This window comes from Papaver somniferum, chromosome 6, assembly GCF_003573695.1.
Source record: "Papaver somniferum cultivar HN1 chromosome 6, ASM357369v1, whole genome shotgun sequence".
Taxonomy (NCBI): domain Eukaryota; kingdom Viridiplantae; phylum Streptophyta; class Magnoliopsida; order Ranunculales; family Papaveraceae; genus Papaver; species Papaver somniferum.
In genome coordinates, this window is record NC_039363.1 from 147,901,009 (window position 1) to 147,919,303 (window position 18,295).

General features: G+C 36.0%; 2 protein-coding genes across 4 annotated transcripts; both read left to right on the forward strand.

Moving 5' to 3' along the window:
- The first annotated feature begins 3,705 nt into the window (after positions 1-3,705).
- On the forward strand, positions 3,706-6,925 carry LOC113286288 (replication factor C subunit 2-like). The gene is made up of 12 exons (XM_026534945.1): positions 3,706-3,817; positions 3,920-3,998; positions 4,099-4,178; positions 4,652-4,774; positions 4,860-4,929; positions 5,009-5,082; positions 5,187-5,307; positions 5,427-5,489; positions 5,745-5,804; positions 6,195-6,320; positions 6,410-6,493; positions 6,627-6,925. Exons 1-12 carry the CDS (start codon positions 3,774-3,776, stop codon positions 6,723-6,725), a joined length of 1,023 nt encoding a protein of 340 aa, XP_026390730.1. The 5' UTR covers positions 3,706-3,773; the 3' UTR covers positions 6,726-6,925.
- A 272-nt stretch (positions 6,926-7,197) lies between these two features.
- On the forward strand, positions 7,198-9,295 carry LOC113286289 (eukaryotic translation initiation factor 4E-1-like). Of its 3 annotated transcripts, none has more exons than XM_026534946.1 (6): positions 7,198-7,558; positions 7,662-7,827; positions 7,932-8,057; positions 8,612-8,677; positions 8,788-8,884; positions 9,028-9,295. In XM_026534946.1, exons 1-5 carry the CDS (start codon positions 7,302-7,304, stop codon positions 8,836-8,838), a joined length of 666 nt encoding a protein of 221 aa, XP_026390731.1. In that variant the 5' UTR covers positions 7,198-7,301; the 3' UTR covers positions 8,839-8,884; positions 9,028-9,295. The 3 variants fall into 3 exon arrangements, with proteins under 3 accessions (XP_026390731.1, XP_026390733.1, XP_026390734.1); XM_026534948.1 differs by having other exon boundaries at positions 8,788-8,877; XM_026534949.1 differs by having other exon boundaries at positions 8,788-8,859.
- The last annotated feature ends 9,000 nt before the right edge of the window (positions 9,296-18,295 follow it).

The window sequence follows — 18,295 nt, forward strand, 5'->3', positions numbered from 1 at the left end:
GGGGGAGGGAGATTCTCCTTTTTTCCATGTGCAGTATAATTGTAATACCCGAGATATTTATTCACTGTTTCGTGTCGGGTTATACCCGCCTTAGTTTGTTATTTAGGTTGTTTCCTTTGCCTTAGTCTAGCTGAGTTGTTTGGACTAGAAAAACAACAAATTATGGTGAAAATAGAGCCGTATAATTTATTTTAATAAGTAAATAAAACGAAATGAAAAGACAATTTAAAAAAAAATTAGTTATTTTTATAATTAAAAAGTTTAGAAAATGGATTTTGCAAGTTAGAAAACAAAAGTAGAAGAAATAGATGGAGCTAGAGATTTTTAGAGAAGAAGGATTAAGAAAAATCAAGAGGAATTTGTATCAATTGAGAGGTATAATGTGAAACCCGATCTCTTTTGATGGTTTTATTTGTGTGTTTAATTTATATGATTTTCTTTTGATAGGTTTCAAAAGTTCATTTGTGTAATGAGGTATCTTTGACTGATAATCAGACTTTTTCTGTTGATAGATAACATAATTGGGTGTCATTGATTAAAACTTGAAGTTAGTCCACCGTGAATTCACCGTTGAATGTTTGTTTTAATTTGAGTGATAGTTTCTGAATTTCTGGACAATTTCGCTTTGGTCATAGTTTTGGCTATCTTAGGTAACCTAGATGATACTAAAATGATTAGATCAAAGAACAAAATTTATCTTTGTAATCTATCTATCAATGTGTTTTGGATTGGGTCAATTCCATATTGTTATGAATTTATCATGAATTGTTTGGTATTGGTAATTACATGTAATCTGCCCAGTTTTTAGAATGTCACTATAAATTCGATATCTTTTGTTTGAACCGTTGGCTTGCTGTGAAATTTGGATATGTGGTTGTTTATTGAGTTATGTATGTTCTCCTAGAATTTTAGGAAGATCGGATAAAGTAATCACCCCTGAGATGTATGATGTAAAATGTGTGCAGTTAGCTTGTTTACATAAATGCTTGAAAGAAATTCATGTTTTTAGGCCATGGTTTCTTGTGTTTTTTGTAAAAAGGATTTATAAAATGAAATGAGTTCATGTTTTACCGTTAGATGGAACATGTTCTATGCTAACGGCGGGTAATGATCCCCGAGAGTTAAATGGGTAATGATCCCCATGTAGGAACTTGTGTTTCCTGACCATCGATGGCGGTTGTTCATGCCGGATAACGAAAATGAAACGGGTAATGATCCTCGAGAGCATATGGTATGATTCTGATAGGAACTTTTGTTTCTGATTATCGATAGAGGCTGTCCGTGCCGAGAAACGATAGGTAGGCGTACAAACCAAGGTTTTCGTACCGTGAACTCATGATTTGTTGGTGAGAATGTTAATATGTGATGATGTGTTGAAACTTAAATGAATGTTTTGTTGACAATAATATCAATGTTGTGAACTCGTAGACTGAATTCTAAATTGGATAATTTATCGAAAACATTGTTGGTATTGTGATTGTTGAATATCTCATTGGTTCGTTGAAAGTTGTACTGTGTTTATTGTTATATTTTTTCCTTATCAAAATGATTATGTTTTCACATCTTTAGAGAATTAGGAATGCATTCTACTGAGCTGTCATCTCAACCCAATTAACATCCTTGCAGATTTATCAAAGTTACGCAGCGGAAGTTAGGAATGAGTATCTTAGTGATTGTGTTGTTTCCTTGTAATTGCTTGACGTGTAATTTGATATCATTGTTTGTTGGAAATATAATTAAAGATGTTTAAATAATGAACTATGTTTTTTTTTTTTTAAAATTCTATTGTGCTTGGTGAACTAACTTAAATAATAACAACAAATATATGCATAAGTCTTTTTCCGACTCGTAACATTTCGAGTTCGGATCTCCATATGAGTTTGACCCTGATCCGGAACTCGGGGTGTTACAATTGTCCTAAAAGAAAGACATTTCTTTGCAAACGAATATCCAACCACTTTAGCCATAAACAATAATGATGTCATCCATGCATTTGAGTTTGCTCGATAAGTGTAATTGAGATTGTCCCGATTAATATTTTTAAAGCATATTGGATTAGGAAATTTTCCAATTATCCAAAGAGGAAGTTTGTCAGATTCATCATCATTGCAACAAACAACAATCATGATTCTCTCTTTATCTTGATTTCTTCCCTCTAATTGCTTTGTTGCGAGTGATTTATCGGCTCGCATACAATAGAGTAAACCAGTTTTATCCATGTTGTAAATGTCCTCCCAAACCCATTTGCCAAATTTTCCTCTTATCTATGGCAAACTGGCTTCAATTTTATCCATATTAATTGAACCACTCTTCCCAAAACGACGAAATGATTGGATGGCATGGCGTTGCTTGAATTTTCTCAACAAATTCAAATGATGTAGCTTCTGGATAAAGTTGCTTCAGTAAAAGTCTTCCCTTTTATTTTAGTAATCCACCACTAATATTGACATGCTCTTGATGACGAACAAACCATTCATAAATTGCGGACTCCATTAATAGGTACTTTACTGATTCCGAGTTTTGCATTTGGATTAATAGGTAAATTTCCTTGATAGTTGATTGGCTGCTTATTAAGCGCAAGTGATATTGGTCCTTGTGATATCTCAATGTCATGAGTATTGTTTAACTATTTCGTAAGATTTTTTACGTCCAGTTTGGATGCGATTTTTTCTTTTTGCATAATTCTATACTAACTTTATCACTTATATGAGTTCTTTTCCTAACATTGGATGACATTTTGAAGAAAAAAATATTAAAAATAATGAATTATCCTACTATTTATAGTTGTAAAAAACATCGAAAATATCTTAACAGACTTATAAATTCATAGATAGATGCATGTACTTTTTTCTTGGAACTATAAGTATTTGTATACATTATTCAATACTTTTTACATACATTGAATTGGCAAGAAAAAAATATCAAAAAAATCTTAATATCCTTATAAGTTCATAAATGGATTTTATAGTCAAATTAGAATTTTGCAAAATCACTAAGAAATTTGTCACAAAATTTGTCAAATCTTTTTATCACATGATCCCGATCACTCAACTCCGCCGACCTCAATAATGAGAGTCAGGTTCCTGGCTAAAAGAGCTAGCCCCATTTCCTTAGGCTCAAGGAATGAGAGCAAAGTCAATGATGTCGAGCTCTATTAAAACCCTGTCGTTACAGCGCATATTGGACCAAGATAAATACGAATGGTGCTTGGAACCCAAATTCTTCGAATTTGTTTCATTTTTATAGATTCAAACCATAAATTTGTTTATGCCCAGTCAATTTATTTAGTATGTTTTTCCGCAGAAGAAGCAGAGACTTGAGCAATTAGAGATACTTTGATGATGGTTGTGAAAAGAGACTTGATCGAATCATTGTTGAGAGTGATGCTTTAGCTATTTTGGAGCAAATTATAACAAGAAAATCTTCATAGGAGATCAGAAAACCCATTGTCCATTACAGAATATTAAAATCATAATTTCCAAGTTTAAGTTTATATCCTTTGTATTTGTTAACTGTTTTGCAAATGAAATCCCTCCTGATCTTGCTCAATGGGCTAAAACTAATGTCACTCACATGACTTGGTCCGTACCCCTATTTGGCTCCCGTTCTCTCCATGTAAGGACCGTAGGGTGGTCCATGCCCAATTTTCCCGGCATAAAGCTATAGCCCCAAAATTCCTGAGGTGATTTTTTGCCACTTCATATAAGTAGTAAAGACCTTTGTTGTTAAATCCCTCCTCCGTCTTCTTCTGCAAACAAGAGAGAAGTTCAAAAATGGCGCCATTGTTGCAAAGTACTCAGCCCTGGGTCGAGAAATAGTAAAGACCCTCCTTCCTTTTCTCTTTCTAGGTCTTAAGCTGAACCCTATATTTCTCCATTGATTTTTAATTTCTTTTATATCCTTTGAAATTGCGATGCAGTCGACCAAGGCAAGTGAAAGATGTAGCTCATCAAGATGAAGTTGTTCGAGTTCTTACCAACACTCTTGAAACCACTAACGTAATGCTTCCCTTTTCTTTTATTCATTTCAATTTCATCTATTTTTCTTTAACTTTTGGAAGTATGTATGAAGAAACCTTTTTTTATTTATTTTGTATAGTGTCCTCATATGCTATTCTATGGACCTCCTGGAACTGGAAAGACTACTACTGCTCTTGCCATTGCTCATCAGCTCTATGGGTACTCACACTATACCTCTCTCTCTCTGATGTCTGTTGGGGTTTGGATTTCATATACCCCTTACTCAATTTTCTGCATGTTACATAAAGATAGTTTTGATTTCGTGAAAAGATCTGTGTAAGTTGAGTTTATTGATTGATGCAAATAGTTAATTAATCTGATTTACAATAAAATAAAATTAGTGTTTGAGATGTTGGATGATTTGCTGTGTTTCTTCGAATTAGGGTTTAAGGGAAGAAAATGATTGGAACTCTGAGAGACATGAGGCTGCATAATAATTTGGTGTTATTGGAATAAATTAGTTGCAACAGATATTTGAAATGAATAGATGTTATTGTAGCTATTGGTAGTGGGTGTGATTTTGAACATTTTCCCTCTTTACTAGAACTTGCATTTTTATACTAATTTAGTGATTAGGGATGTTTTTTGTTCTCAATTTCAGAAGCATTGGTTTATATATTTATCTTCTGCAGACCTGAACTTTACAAGTCTAGAGTGCTAGAGCTCAATGCTAGTGATGATCGTGGAATCAATGTCGTGCGAACTAAGATCAAGAATTTTGCAGCTATTGCTGTTGGTTCTGCTGGTCGTCAGGGGTAAAACTCGATTTTGGACTCTTGGTTTGGACCTTATATTTAGTTTCACTTCCTTAACTATTAAGTTTCTTTCTCATCAAGTTAGGCCTTACCCTTGTCCGCCTTACAAGATCATTATACTCGATGAGGCTGATTCGATGACTGAAGATGCTCAGGTGTGTTCCATACGTAATGTAGCTTCACTATGTCCTTTGTATTGATTTGTAATATTAATTTAATAAATGTACTATGAAGAACGCCTTGCGACGAACGATGGAAACGTACTCCAAAGTTACTAGATTCTTCTTCATTTGCAACTATATCAGCAGGTTTGATCTTATCTTCTATCTTGTCATTCTGACATCCTCATTTGAATAGCTTATAATTGCATGTATTATTGTAGTTCTTACTTAGCAGATATGACGTTGTGCAGGATCATAGAACCACTTGCTTCCAGGTGTGCAAAGTTTAGGTTTAAGCCACTTACAGAGGACATTATGACCAGTCGTATATTGCACATATGCAAAGAAGAAGGGTTGTTTCTGGATTCTGAGGTGAAAAATTATTTGCTTGATGCAGCATGAATTTGGCTATACTACTTTCTAAGTTGGCTTCTTCTCACCACCACTAATAGCTGTAACATCTTGTATATATGTTTCATATATCAATGTAGGCTCTTTCCACCTTAAGCTCTATCTCTCAAGGTGATCTCCGTCGAGCTATAACACACTTGCAGGTGGGGTATCATTTTGACTTTTGGCGACCATTCATAACTCAAATTCCATGTAGCATTTAACTTTTTGTCTATAATATGGAATGGAGCTCTTTGAATTTTCTTTGTTAAGAAAGTATGGAAGGATTTGGTGCTTCATAACTCTTGCCTTGTTTCTATCAAATATACCGCTCAAGTAATTATTTCTAGTTGTTACCACTGAGATAATATCATCTTTTGACAAAGAGTACTGAACTTGCAAATTTTGACACATTACAGGGTGCTGCTCGCTTATTCGGATCTTCAATTTCTTCCAAGGACTTGATTAGCGTGTCTGGGGTAGGTTATGTTGCGTTTAATGTTACCCTTCTTGCATATTTCTTTGACCGTCTGCTGGTTCATAATTTTTCTTGTTACTAGAGATGTTGTTCTCACCCGTCTTAAGTATGAAACATGTCAGACCAGTTAGTGAGCTAATTAAGATTGGTAGATCAGAGCAAGTCGATCTAGCAAAAATGTCGGTTCTTGAAAGATTTAGCCGGACCATGCAATATTATATATGTCCGCAGGATCTAGATTGATTGTAAGATCAGTAGTAATTACTACAATTAGAGGCTTCTCATATTTGCGTACTTCTTTATATATATTTTTTGGTCAAGACTTCTTTCTATATATTAGAATTTCAAAGTTTTCCGTGTTTGCCGTACTGATGGAACCTCAACTGACCAGGTCATTCCAGAAGATGTTGTTCAGTCCCTCTTGGTAGCATGCAGAAGTGGGAATTTTGAATTAGCAAACAAGGAGGTTAATAACGTGATTGCTGAGGGATATCCTGTTTCTCAAGTGATTTCCCAGGTTATGACCCTCATGTTTTAACTTGTTGCCTTTCATTCATCAGCAGTCCTTATGTTAAAAACTCTTGTACTGACATGTATTTCTGCCAGTTGTTTGATGTGGTAGTTGAAGCCGATGACATAACAGATGAGCAGAAGGCAAAGATCTGCAAAAAACTTGGTGAATCAGATAAGGTCACTTTTTCTTTTTAAGATGTAAATTGATCCTTTGTATTTGTGTATCAAACACTAATATCACGTGCAAGTTTCTCTAGAATTATGTTGTTGCGTGTCATATTCCTCATTTTGCTTCTACAACTTTTTGCAGTGCCTGGTTGATGGAGCTGATGAGTATTTGCAGTTATTGGATGTTGCCAGCAGTGCTATGCGATCTCTTTGTAACATGCAGGAGTTCTCCCTCGATTAGTAGATAGCTTGCTCCATTGTAGTATAGAATGTGTTCTACTCATGCCTAAAAAGTTGTAGTGAACGATGTAATTTGCTTATTTGACCCGAAGTCTGCCTTTAGTCTTAAAATATGCCATGCAAAATCTGTAGTATGATTTAAATTTGTTTAGTAACTCAAAATATATGCATCATGACCTATATCCACTACTGCGATTCAAATTATGCACTTCAACCCAAACTTTGCCAATTTATCCCCTGACAAATAAAAGTTGCTTGGCGAACCAAATTCTACCATGTTGGCAGGAAAGTGCTTTGGTGATCCAAAATTTGTTGCAGACTCATAGTAACCCAGAATGATTTTGAATCTTGATGCCAAACTATGTATCGTGACTTAAAATCTGTCATTATTATGACGCAAAATTTGCTCGTTCCCCCCAAAAGCCCCTAAAGCTGAACTAACCCGTGCAAAAACTATAGAAGGAAAAATGAGGTTAAAGAAAATCAGTTGCGATTTTAAAGGATCATATACCATTTCGTAGGACAAATCAAGAACAGATCCAAAACAGAGAAATCAGAAGACAGAAAGAAGAATACAATGGTGTCCGCTGAGGAAGCGAAGGTAAGTTCATCATCTGTAAAAGACGGAGGAGTAAATGAAGGTGTTGATCATGAGGAAGGAGATGCTTCATCCTCGACTGTTGAACAAAAACGGAAACCTTCTCAAGGGCCTCATTCATTAGAGAATTCATGGACCTTCTGGTTCGACAATCCTTCGGCTAAATCCAAACAAGCCACTTGGGGAAGCTCCATTCGTCCCATCCATACCTTCTCCACAGTCGAAGATTTCTGGGGGTTTGTTTCTTTTTACATCTCAATATATAAGAAAATTTTATTGTGGCTAGGTTAAAATTGACTTGCGATTCTTAATTTTCTTTTGTTTGCAAATTCTTTTTAGCCTTTACAACAACATCCATCATCCGAGTAAGTTGGGCGTTGGAGCAGATTTCCACTGTTTCAAGTTCAAAATTGAGCCAAAATGGGAGGACCCTGTTTGTGCAAATGGGGGGAAGTGGACCATAAGTTCACCTAGAGGGAAGGCTGATACAATGTGGTTGTATACGGTATGCTGCATGTATACTTTTAGGGTTTTTTTTAACAAAGCAATGTCCAGACTGTTTAAGCTATCTTTACTAATTAATGATATAAGAGTGTCCATTTTTATTAGCTGTTGGCGATGATTGGAGAGCAATTCAACCATGGGGACGACATATGTGGAGCTGTTGTTAATGTTCGGGGTAAACAGGAAAAAATAGCTCTATGGACCAAAAATGCTTCAAATGAAGCCACTCAGGTGTGCATGTCATTGATGTTTCAAATGATTACTCCAATGTCAATCAGCGGAATCTTCGATTAATTTTATATGATTATTGTGTAGTCACTTCCTTAATTTTTTTACTCATGTTTCCTAGATTGAGTCATATTCAATTCATTGCGCCGTTCTTTGTTGTTACTATTAGTTTTTAAATTCTAGTTGGAGCATTTGGAGAATTAATAGCTCCTCTGAAAAAGTCATGCCAAACAATTTAGTTTACCATGTCAATGCTGCAAAATGGAAAGATTCCGAAGCTTTTTTGAGTCTTTAATGTGCGGGGATTTTTCTAAGCCTCGTACAAAATAATTGTTGCTCTTTGGAGGGCTTGATAGCTGGTTTAACTTTAGTCAGAAGTAGAAACAATTGGGCACAAGGCACTGAATAGTGGTGCCAAAATTAGAAGGTTATCTTGATACTGGATATACTATGCACCCAAAACCTGTTGCCAGATGTTCTTCTTCTTTTCAGGAAGTTTATTCCCTCTGACTTAGCTAGGAACGTATCGAGTCTAATGTTAAGTTTCTCTCATGCAGCTAAGCATTGGGAGACAATGGAAGGAGTTTCTTGATTACAATGATAGCATAGGTTTCATATTTCATGTAAGTGACTTATTTTTATACTTTTCTGCACTATTTGCGGACAAACGAGTTTTTACCTCTATAATGATATTAAGTTAGAAGGTACATTATTTATGTTCCTACATTTTCAGGAGGATGCCAAGAAACATGACAGATACGCAAAGAACCGCTACACAGTCTGATCTTATCATTGTCGTTATTTGGTAACAACCTCAATAAAAGTAAGAGGTACTTATAACTGGATTGATGGTAAAGCGATAATAGGCTAACAAAATGAATCATCATAAAGATCCTATTCTACTTGTTTGTACTGGTAGTTTTCTCTGGTAACGGTATAGTTGATCATTCTAGTTTTTCTTCTGCATATTCAGGTATCACCAGAATAACTGCTGTTGTTGGATTCATCTGATTTGAATCTCCCTAATGGGTACAGAATAATGTCTCTTTCGGATAGAGCTAAAGGTTATGCATGATGTGATCCGAGGGAGCTGTTTCATTTTTGTTTATAGAGTATGAGAATCTGCAGGAACTATGTCCAACTTTTAAATGATTGCTCTTCCTACACAGCTAGTAAGATTGTTACAAAGAGAACACTGTTGAACAAATTTATAGAAATTCAGAGTACATTTTTGAACACTAACACAGATATAAAAAATATATGCAATTTTTTTCTTCTGATATCCAAAATCAAAGAATGATTTTGCCACACTACTTGTTGGTGACGTCCGTTAACTGTATCAGCCACTGTTTGTGCATCTAGTTCAAAACACGCGTAAGGTATTCCAATTTTTTCAGCCCATTCCGTAGCCAACAGCAGTCCAGCACATTTAGCCTGCTATGAGTTTATGTATCTGTTTGCATAGATACATTTTCCTTGTGCATAAGCACCTGCAAAATTTCAAATAACTAGTCATATGCCAATATGACGTACATTATTTTGCTCTTTATATTGTAGCTACAGAAATACCGGTAGTGCACCCAAAATATCGAAATGAGGAGTAAACTAGGACATAATGTTGATCTTAAAAACGAAGTGATAAACAATTGATAATCTTGATATTTTCTTAAGTTTACAGCACAAAACCTAGTATATAACATAAGAATCTTTCTCATAATATAACTCTCACCAAATTACTCAATCTCTCTCACAATGTCCTATGGCTTCCTTTTATAGGCAATCAGTGAAGTGGAGTACAACTCATATTTACTTCGCTGATAATCACACATTCCACGTAATTTCACCTTTTATCTCGTCACGTTTTCACTATAAAGTGTTACTACTATATCGGCGATAACTTCGGTCTTTTGTCTGTACAGCTATCACTGTTTCTTGTTCAACAATTTTCCTTCGCTGGGATCATTCTTTCTTCGCTCATATATTCTTCGTTGGATGGATCAAATGAGTTTTCTTGTCGTTTAATTATCTCGTTCCTCTTATCTTTGTTTCTTCACTTCGTAACTTCAACTTCGCAACTATCCTTTTCGTAAAAGTTCCAGTGTACTATCCTGTCAGTTGATTTGACCTATCGAGCGTCTTTAATAAATGCTTTATCTCGATATTTGGTAATAATATCTTTAAGGAGATTTGACCGTTTGATTTCGCTCCCTTATGGGCTTACACGTGGCGAAGATATTTTCTGCACCCACATATATGATGCATCACAACAAAAAATGAACAATGTGGTTTCTGGTATTATCCAATGGGCCATGTTTCTCAAATTTTCCTGAATATACGCTGCAATATTCTTTTTCAGCTGCATTGCCTTTCCCGTACTGTCATTTAGCAGCTGGATACACTTAAGAACTCCAACTGGGTTTGGTCGTGAAACTTGAAATACATAGTTACAACGAGCTTTCCATATCTCCTAAGCCGTGTTTTCCATCTTCACCCTCCGGTCATCAACCAAAGTAGTTATTCCATCTGCAAACCAGCTTTTTATCCACTCTGCTACATTATCTCCATTTCGATGAATACTCTGGCTTGCTCCCGAATGTCAGCCATGTTGCTCTCGAGAAAATGCACTCCATCAGAAGATGTTTAGTTCTTTTCTACTCCATGGTTACACATTTTACAAGTATCTCTTCCATAATTCATAACTCTTGCTAGTGTTTCATTGGAAGGTATGATACTACAAACATATTTCCACATGAAGTGCTTTACCTTCGAAAATGATTGCTCGACCGGGGAAAAAACTGGGAGAAATCTCATGGCACTAATAGGGGTGGGCCCTACCACCACCAGTGAGACTCACCCCCTATCAGTGCCACGTGATTTCTCCTGGTTTTTTCCACGGTCATCCTAGCACTACTCTTTTACCTTAGGTAAAGTGTTTAGACTCCATAATATTATTTACCAGGTATTCGTTTATCCTTCCAAACCAAGTTCTTCCTGCCACCACCAACGACCCAAAAACTGAAATCGCGAACAAATGGCATTATGTTATAAATAGTCTGCCACACCCAAGTGGAGTTCTTCTTCTTTTTTGCATGGAGAGAATCACTATTTGGAAAGTAACATTGTTTCAAAGCATCAGCCCAAAGTTAATCTTTCTGGTTACATAACCTCCAAGCTGTTTTGGCTAATATGTCTTGATTAAAACAAGAAAGGTCACGAAAACCCATTTCAACATTAGTTTTTTATTTACCAACACTAGGTAAAGAGAGTGAGCAGATTTCAGTGCAGTGGTAAAGGAACCCCTTTTCGTCCATAGTGCGGACGGGAGGTAGGGGGACCGACTCCCACTAGGGAGGTTGGATCCCCCATTTTCACAAATTTCCTCTATGGATAGAGCTGAGATTGGATCTTATCGATGGGATGACGGTTGGACTAGCAGTGGGGCTAGTCCAACTTGCTAGGTCTGTTCAGGGGGATGGACCTATCTGTGTCGTATCAAAATATTTTTTTTTTTGCATTGAACTTTTTCCGTCTCTTTAATAGTTGTCTCGGGTATTTTAAAGACACTCATCTGATGTGATGCCATTGCGTTGAGTACACTTTTCACCATCACGACTTACCGACTTGATTCATGAATTTATGATTCCACTTAGCTAGTCTCACTTTCATATTATCAACCAAACTTGAGAAGGTAGTTATGTTTTTCCTGTTTAGAAATAAGGGAATGCCCAAATATATTTATTTAAGAGACATTTTCTGCATCTTGAGTCTTCTCAATAAAATTCTGCAATGTCGTGGATGTATGTGTTTTGAGAAGAAAACAACAGATTTTTGGAAGTTGATTTGCGGATCCGAGATTGTACTGAATTTGTTGATTACATCAAGTAGATTGTTTGCATTGTGAATATCAGCTTTAGCAAACAACAAGCAGTTATATGTGAAAAGGAGAGGCAAGTACACCACCAACTTTTTCATTTGGAAACCTGTATGGACAAAACGTAATACAATTGCAAGTACACCAATTTAATGATCCTTGAAAATATGTGTGTAGAGGATCTCTATCTCTTCTCAATCGGTATGTATATAGACAAGGAGTCTGTGAACTTGATTGTTAAGAAGAGTACTTGGACGATCTCAAAAATAAATATCCAAGATCAATCTAGTCGTATCCAAATAATCCAATCGGAATTCTGCCAAGTAATAAAACTTGTTATCCCTCTTTTAAGTTACGAATTCGACAAGAAACGAGTCTCGTAGTCGATTACAGTTAGAGACGTATCTACTTGATTGAATACGTACAAGTTGCGTAAATCCAATTATAAAGATAAATAATATAATGCGGAAAAGGAAAAACACAAGACACCGAAAGTTTTATTAATGGGAAACCGCAACTACAGAAAAACCCCTGGACCTTGTTCAGATTTGAGCAACAAATTGTATTAAGCCGTTACAGACACTAGCCTAATATCAGACTTCAGACTGAAATGTTGTTTATCGTGTATCATCGTAATCTGTAGGGACAACATGAGGAAGCAAAAACAAGACGAAAAGAGAGCGAAAAAGAAACAAGATCTTACTTCTTCTCCGAGTCTGCCACCTCGTTGAGAGGGGGGTAAAAAAATTGGATGTTAAACACCGTAGGGACTCGGCAGGTCAAGCTACGCTTACCATCAATGATGCACCGCCTCAAGTGGAGCCGATGACACAAGAATAATATGATTCTCAAACACCTACTGAAAAAGAATTGAATGAATAACAAACTGTTGATGATGAAATTTTTGAAGAAGAAGGCTCAAAAGAGACTACCACAAAGATAAAGGAAAAGCTCCAAAATAGACCACCAAATAAGAAAGGGAGTCACTTTCCGCCGCCCCTATGAGAATACGGTGCCTCGCAATGATGGAGATCCTCCTTATGGGTTACCAAGTGATGGAGGAAAGTTGTTATGGGGATACAAAGAGAGTTGGGATACAATGATCTACAATACCGTAGTTACTATCTCAACCTTATGCTATGTCTCGAACTTTAATTAAACTTATTTTTCGTTTAGTGTATTGAATTTTTTGTATTGGTCTTATTTTTTAGGATCCCGTCGATGACGTGCGGCCTCTTAAATAAGGAACGTCCTCGAGTGACATGATAACCTTATGGCTAATACCAAAATAAGTAAAGGAAATACACAATATAATAGATGCTACGGGGTTGTTGGTTGCAGAAGACAATTCGGTTATTGGATACGACAAACATCCTGTTTCTGCGTTCGCCGAGAGATTTTAGGGGAAACGAATACTTTTATCTTCCGTTTTTTGAAATGACGATAACTCCAAATGACGTGCAGTTGTACTGGTCTAAGCATAGCAGGTAATTCCGTGGGGTGGGGGGGGGGAACTACGTGAAGAAACTTAAATGGCACAAGATTTTCGAGTTCACCAAGAAAGTGTTCGGTTGGGATGAGGAGCAGACTATGTCTGAGATGCTAGTGGGTGAAGCGAAGAAAAGAGTCTTCCATCTCACGAGCTTGAGGGACCAATTCATGGGAACACATAAGTTCCGTGATAAAGGAAAATAGGTGACTCAGGAACATATCACTGCTACAACCCATGTATATATCCTCTAGTCTTGGGAGTTATTATTTTCCCCGATGTTTCCGGTGCCCGCGTGAATGCCAACTATATTCAGCTATTGGACCCAATTCACAAAATAGGTGACTACTCTTGGGGATCTGCTATCCTTGCACACTTGCTGAACGAGTTGACAAAGTGTTATGAGTCTCACATGAACCAAATCGGAATAAATATGTATCTTCCGCAGGTATGATATACTTGCACTTCAAAAAGTTTTCTAATATGACATGTTTGAACCACTAGTGGGAAGAAGGTGCTTGGTATGGAGACCGATACCGATACAACGACAAGCCGACCCAAAAGGAAGAATATTTGGAGTTGAGAGAGGAATTGGACAACTTGACGACAAAAGATGTTGTATTTCACCCCTACAAGAAAGTATTTGCTCAAGGAAATATCCATGGTTGCAAGGAGAAAGAATATTTTTCCTTTATTCTATCCCAAAGGATATGTAATGTACAACCCAACGAGAGTGACAAGACAATGTGACAATGTACAATATATCCCAATATTTGTCAAATTTAAATTAGATGAGAGTGGTTGTAAGTCTCTGGATAACGATCTTGAGGTTTTTCACGATCCTTATTCAGCATCTACGAAGTGGGACAATAGTGGGAGGACCTGGTTCCAGAAGGTGGGTGGCAATCCTTCACCGAAGACGGATGATGAGATGATTCCCCGCTATATTCCTTGGTACCTCGATGTTTTGCATACTCGTATGATACGAGTAGATGATAGGCTCCTAATCAAGGACAAAGAAAAATCTCTCATTTTCTTGGTGCGTATTGTTACTCCTTTATTGTTATGTTAATGGTTATGACATGATTTGTTGGATGTTTGTTGTTTGAAATGAAAACAGAGGAGGCGAATCGGCCATTTGATAGACAAATCATGGGAATATATAGAGCAAGGAAAAAATGTTAACGACAATGAAGAAAGGATTGCAGTATATTATGCCATGGAAGATGTAAGGCTTATGAAAAGTTTAAGGAACCTCCGGAGAAGACAAAGCCTAAGAGGAAGTAAGTCATTTCGAGAAAGAGCTCTCGGTATCAACCAAGCACCTCGTAACATAATAGTGGTCATGAAGATGTCGCCGAAGAATGACCTTCTAAACGAGGACGAGGCGATCGTGGCCATGGACGCGATAGGGATATTGATGGTGATGAAGATAATGAATGGATAGTTTCTTTGTTTTTGAAACTTATGTCTTTAACTATATGGATAATGACGGAGTCAAAATTTATGTCTTGAACTTACGTTTTTTCGGATTATGTTATATTATTTTAGACCAAAATGCAGGTATTCTGGTTGTTCATTTACTCATAATCGGTTTATATATTAGAGGAGAGATCCGTTAACATGGGAAAATTTTACAATATCTAACAAGGCCTTTTAGTCGTTGGATTATACCAAAACAAGGGTTTAGATTATGTAGAGTATATCAATTTCATTCGGTTATTTTAGTTGATCCATAACCTAGAAATAAAATAGGTTGTCATTACTTTTCAAACTTCTTTTCTCTCTCTCCTTCGAACACTGTCAGGGAATTAAATTAATCAAATGAAAAACAATCCAAAAGCAGACACAATTTTCAAATTTTTAGTTCCGGATCATCACATATATTTTGAGTGAAAGAAATTAAACTACATCTATCAAGAACATTATACATAAGATTAGAAATTTGTGCTTTTGCCAGCAGCAAAAAATCCAACTAACTGAATCATTGAGAAATGTCATATCCATCTCATGTATCTGAATCCATCCCCACCAGTTGGTAACCAAAAATCATCAGAAGTTTATATCTCTTAGCATTTAAAGCAAGTCTTTCAGATGTCTTTTATAATTTTTCTTCTTAGTGTAAGATATGTAACTAGAGTGTTATGATCAAGTTTTAGATTACCATTCTAATCTAGTTTTTATGTGGATCTCCCATGAACATGAAAAGATGAACGATTTGGAGGAGGGAGTGGGGCGCTTTATCTTCTTTTCTTTTCCTAATTTGAAAATTTTGTATTCACGAACTCATGAAATCATGAATATACCTCTATTCAAACTCATATGCAATGAACCGAGAATTACATGCGCTTACATCGATCTTCCTCTGTGAAAACAAAAGAATTTATTGGCGAAAATCTAAGAAATATTTCGGGTAACTGGTTAGCTCAGGAATATCCATCTAACTTTATTATATTTAGATAATCTATACCTCTGTTTTGGTCTGAACCAACGACTAAAATCCCTCTTCTACACATTAATACATAACAACCGATTGTAGACATTGTAAATTTTGCCCTTATCATGGATCCTTCCCCTACATATTAATACATAACAACCGATTGTACTTTTTCTTCAGAATTCTAGGTTCAGAATCGGTTTGTACTAAATACTACTTAGACCGATTTTGAAATTCCTTTTTTTTTTCCTAGTGGTACATAATCGATACATATGTAACATTTATATATACCGATTTTGAGAAAAAAAATTTCAAAAATTCTCACATTCCAACATAATTGGTATATGATTTGATCTATATAATCCGATTCTTGTAAGCAAAACTTTCAATTTCTTGTATGTTTTTTTTACAAGAATCGGATTACATATTCAATATTATAAATCGATTGTTGCGAAGCAGGTTTTAGATGATTTTACAACGCTACAATCGGTCTATATGGACATATATAAATGCCAATTGTGTGGATTGAGTTCAAAAACTATGATCGTTGAGTCTTCAACCATATAAGGACGACCTCATTCTCAAACACATTTTCTATCAAACTTGCAATTTCGAACCACTCCTGCTTCATTCATTACTCAAATAGAGCCTGAAAAATGTATTGGGATCCGAAAGAAGGTATGCAACTCGTGAAATCGTTTATTTTAATCTACCACGAGCGTCACAACGAACTATGTTCAATGTGTTGGAAGAAAGTCATAGAGTTTTATTATGAGTGCATCACGAATCCAAAAAACCGTAGATAGAGAAACTTAGCGTTTCGATTCACATACATAAAAAGAGCAGTGCGAGAGTATGTCAAAGTAAAATGATGTACGACTATCATCCACAAGCTTCTCTTAATGAAAAAGTGAGTAATCCGATACTTTGATACATATGTCATCCTTTAATGTTCGCATACTAACATTTTATAATTCATTGAATTTCAGCTGGAACGATCCAATGGCTTATGGCGAATTAGTAGTGAGGAAAGAAAGTTCAATCGCCACAAGGAATACATGGTGTCGTACCGTTGTGCTCATAGGTTCATTGACGATGTATTACTGTGCGAGATTCAAGAATTTGTATATTGAGTTGTCTTACGTAATGCGCTAATTTCCTAAACTATGTAATATGCTGATTTCTCAAAACTATGAATGAATTTTCTTTTTAAGAATTTATAAGCTCCGTTCCCAACAATAGATTTGTTGGAAAAAATTGGGTTTCACAAAGGATGAATGAATCAGAGAAGAAAGTGTTGCACTCCAAAACTTTCAAGGCTTGTATAAATTTCTTTTAGACAAATATTTCTACCCTCCCAATAACAATTGGCGATTACAACAGGTATGCGAAATATTGCCTTCAGGATACAATGAAAGCCCTGCAACGAAAACTGAATTCAAGGTTTGTACCCCTTGATTCAATCAAGAACACACAAAGAGATTTCTGATTTCTGATGATGCTTTTTGAAACAGAGAAAACAGATTGATTTTTCTTATATGTTAAACGAAACTGGGAGAAGCTATTTATAAAGGGTTTTGCACCTGTTGGGAATAGGTTTTTATTCGCCAACAGGTTTCTATTCACGAAACGTCAGGTTCCTTCATCAACAGACATCAATGGTGTCTTTTGGATTCGAAATTTTCGAACAGGCTTTTATCGGCCAAATAAAACCGTCAGTTCAAAAAATTCTTCCGGGGGCGTTGCCCCCTTGAAACCCCCACCAGGGGCGGTCTCCCCTAGACCCCCACGACCTGACCTGTCAGGTCGACCACAGCCTGGGGGGCGATGCCCCCCAGGACCCCCCTTTGGTTAGCGGCGTTGAAAATATTCCAACAAGATTTACGTGGTAAATCATAAGGACCAATTCTTGGTGTTCATCTTGAAAAAAAAAACATCAACCCAAAATTGGTAGTATATGAGCTGATTTTTGTCAAAAAAAAATCATTTTTTTTAAATGTTTTTGATGATGAATAAACGTTAATTAATTTCAGAATTAGCTTTATTAAATACTCCCTCAGTTTCTGAAAAAGAGATACTTTCAATTTTTCAATTTGACCTATTTTTAGGCTAAAATGAAAAAGTGAAAGTATCTCTTTTCCAAAAACAGAGGGAGTATCTATTAATATTTCAGATTAACACTAATTATTCAGGGGTAAATTAGACATTAAGGAAAATAGTCGACTAAGCGGTTTTTCATTTTATTCCAAAATGTCGTATCGTGGCGGGTAATAATAGGCTCAAACTAGCCAGGTTAAGTAAACCTTAAATTTGCTCCAAAATTTAAGTAAGCCTACTCCAAAATTTGCAAACCTTAAATATGGCTATTGTCTGTAAAAACCTTAATAGTGGGTCAGATGTTTGTCTAAACAATGATACCACTAGCTCTTCTATGTATCACTTTC

What these genes read in the sequence shown, in the direction of transcription:
- LOC113286288 (XM_026534945.1), top strand. Translation starts at nt 3,774, where the DNA reads ATGGCGCCATTGTTGCAAAGTACTCAGCCCTGGGTCGAGAAATA. An exon ending in ACACTCTTGAAACCACTAAC is followed by an intron (nt 3,999 to 4,098) that starts GTAATGCTTCCC and finishes TATTTTGTATAG; the next exon opens with TGTCCTCATATGCTATTCTA. An exon ending in GAGCTATAACACACTTGCAG is followed by an intron (nt 5,490 to 5,744) that starts GTGGGGTATCAT and finishes GACACATTACAG; the next exon opens with GGTGCTGCTCGCTTATTCGG.
- LOC113286289 (XM_026534946.1), top strand. Translation starts at nt 7,302, where the DNA reads ATGGTGTCCGCTGAGGAAGCGAAGGTAAGTTCATCATCTGTAAAAGAC. An exon ending in ATACAATGTGGTTGTATACG is followed by an intron (nt 7,828 to 7,931) that starts GTATGCTGCATG and finishes CATTTTTATTAG; the next exon opens with CTGTTGGCGATGATTGGAGA. An exon ending in GCATAGGTTTCATATTTCAT is followed by an intron (nt 8,678 to 8,787) that starts GTAAGTGACTTA and finishes CTACATTTTCAG; the next exon opens with GAGGATGCCAAGAAACATGA.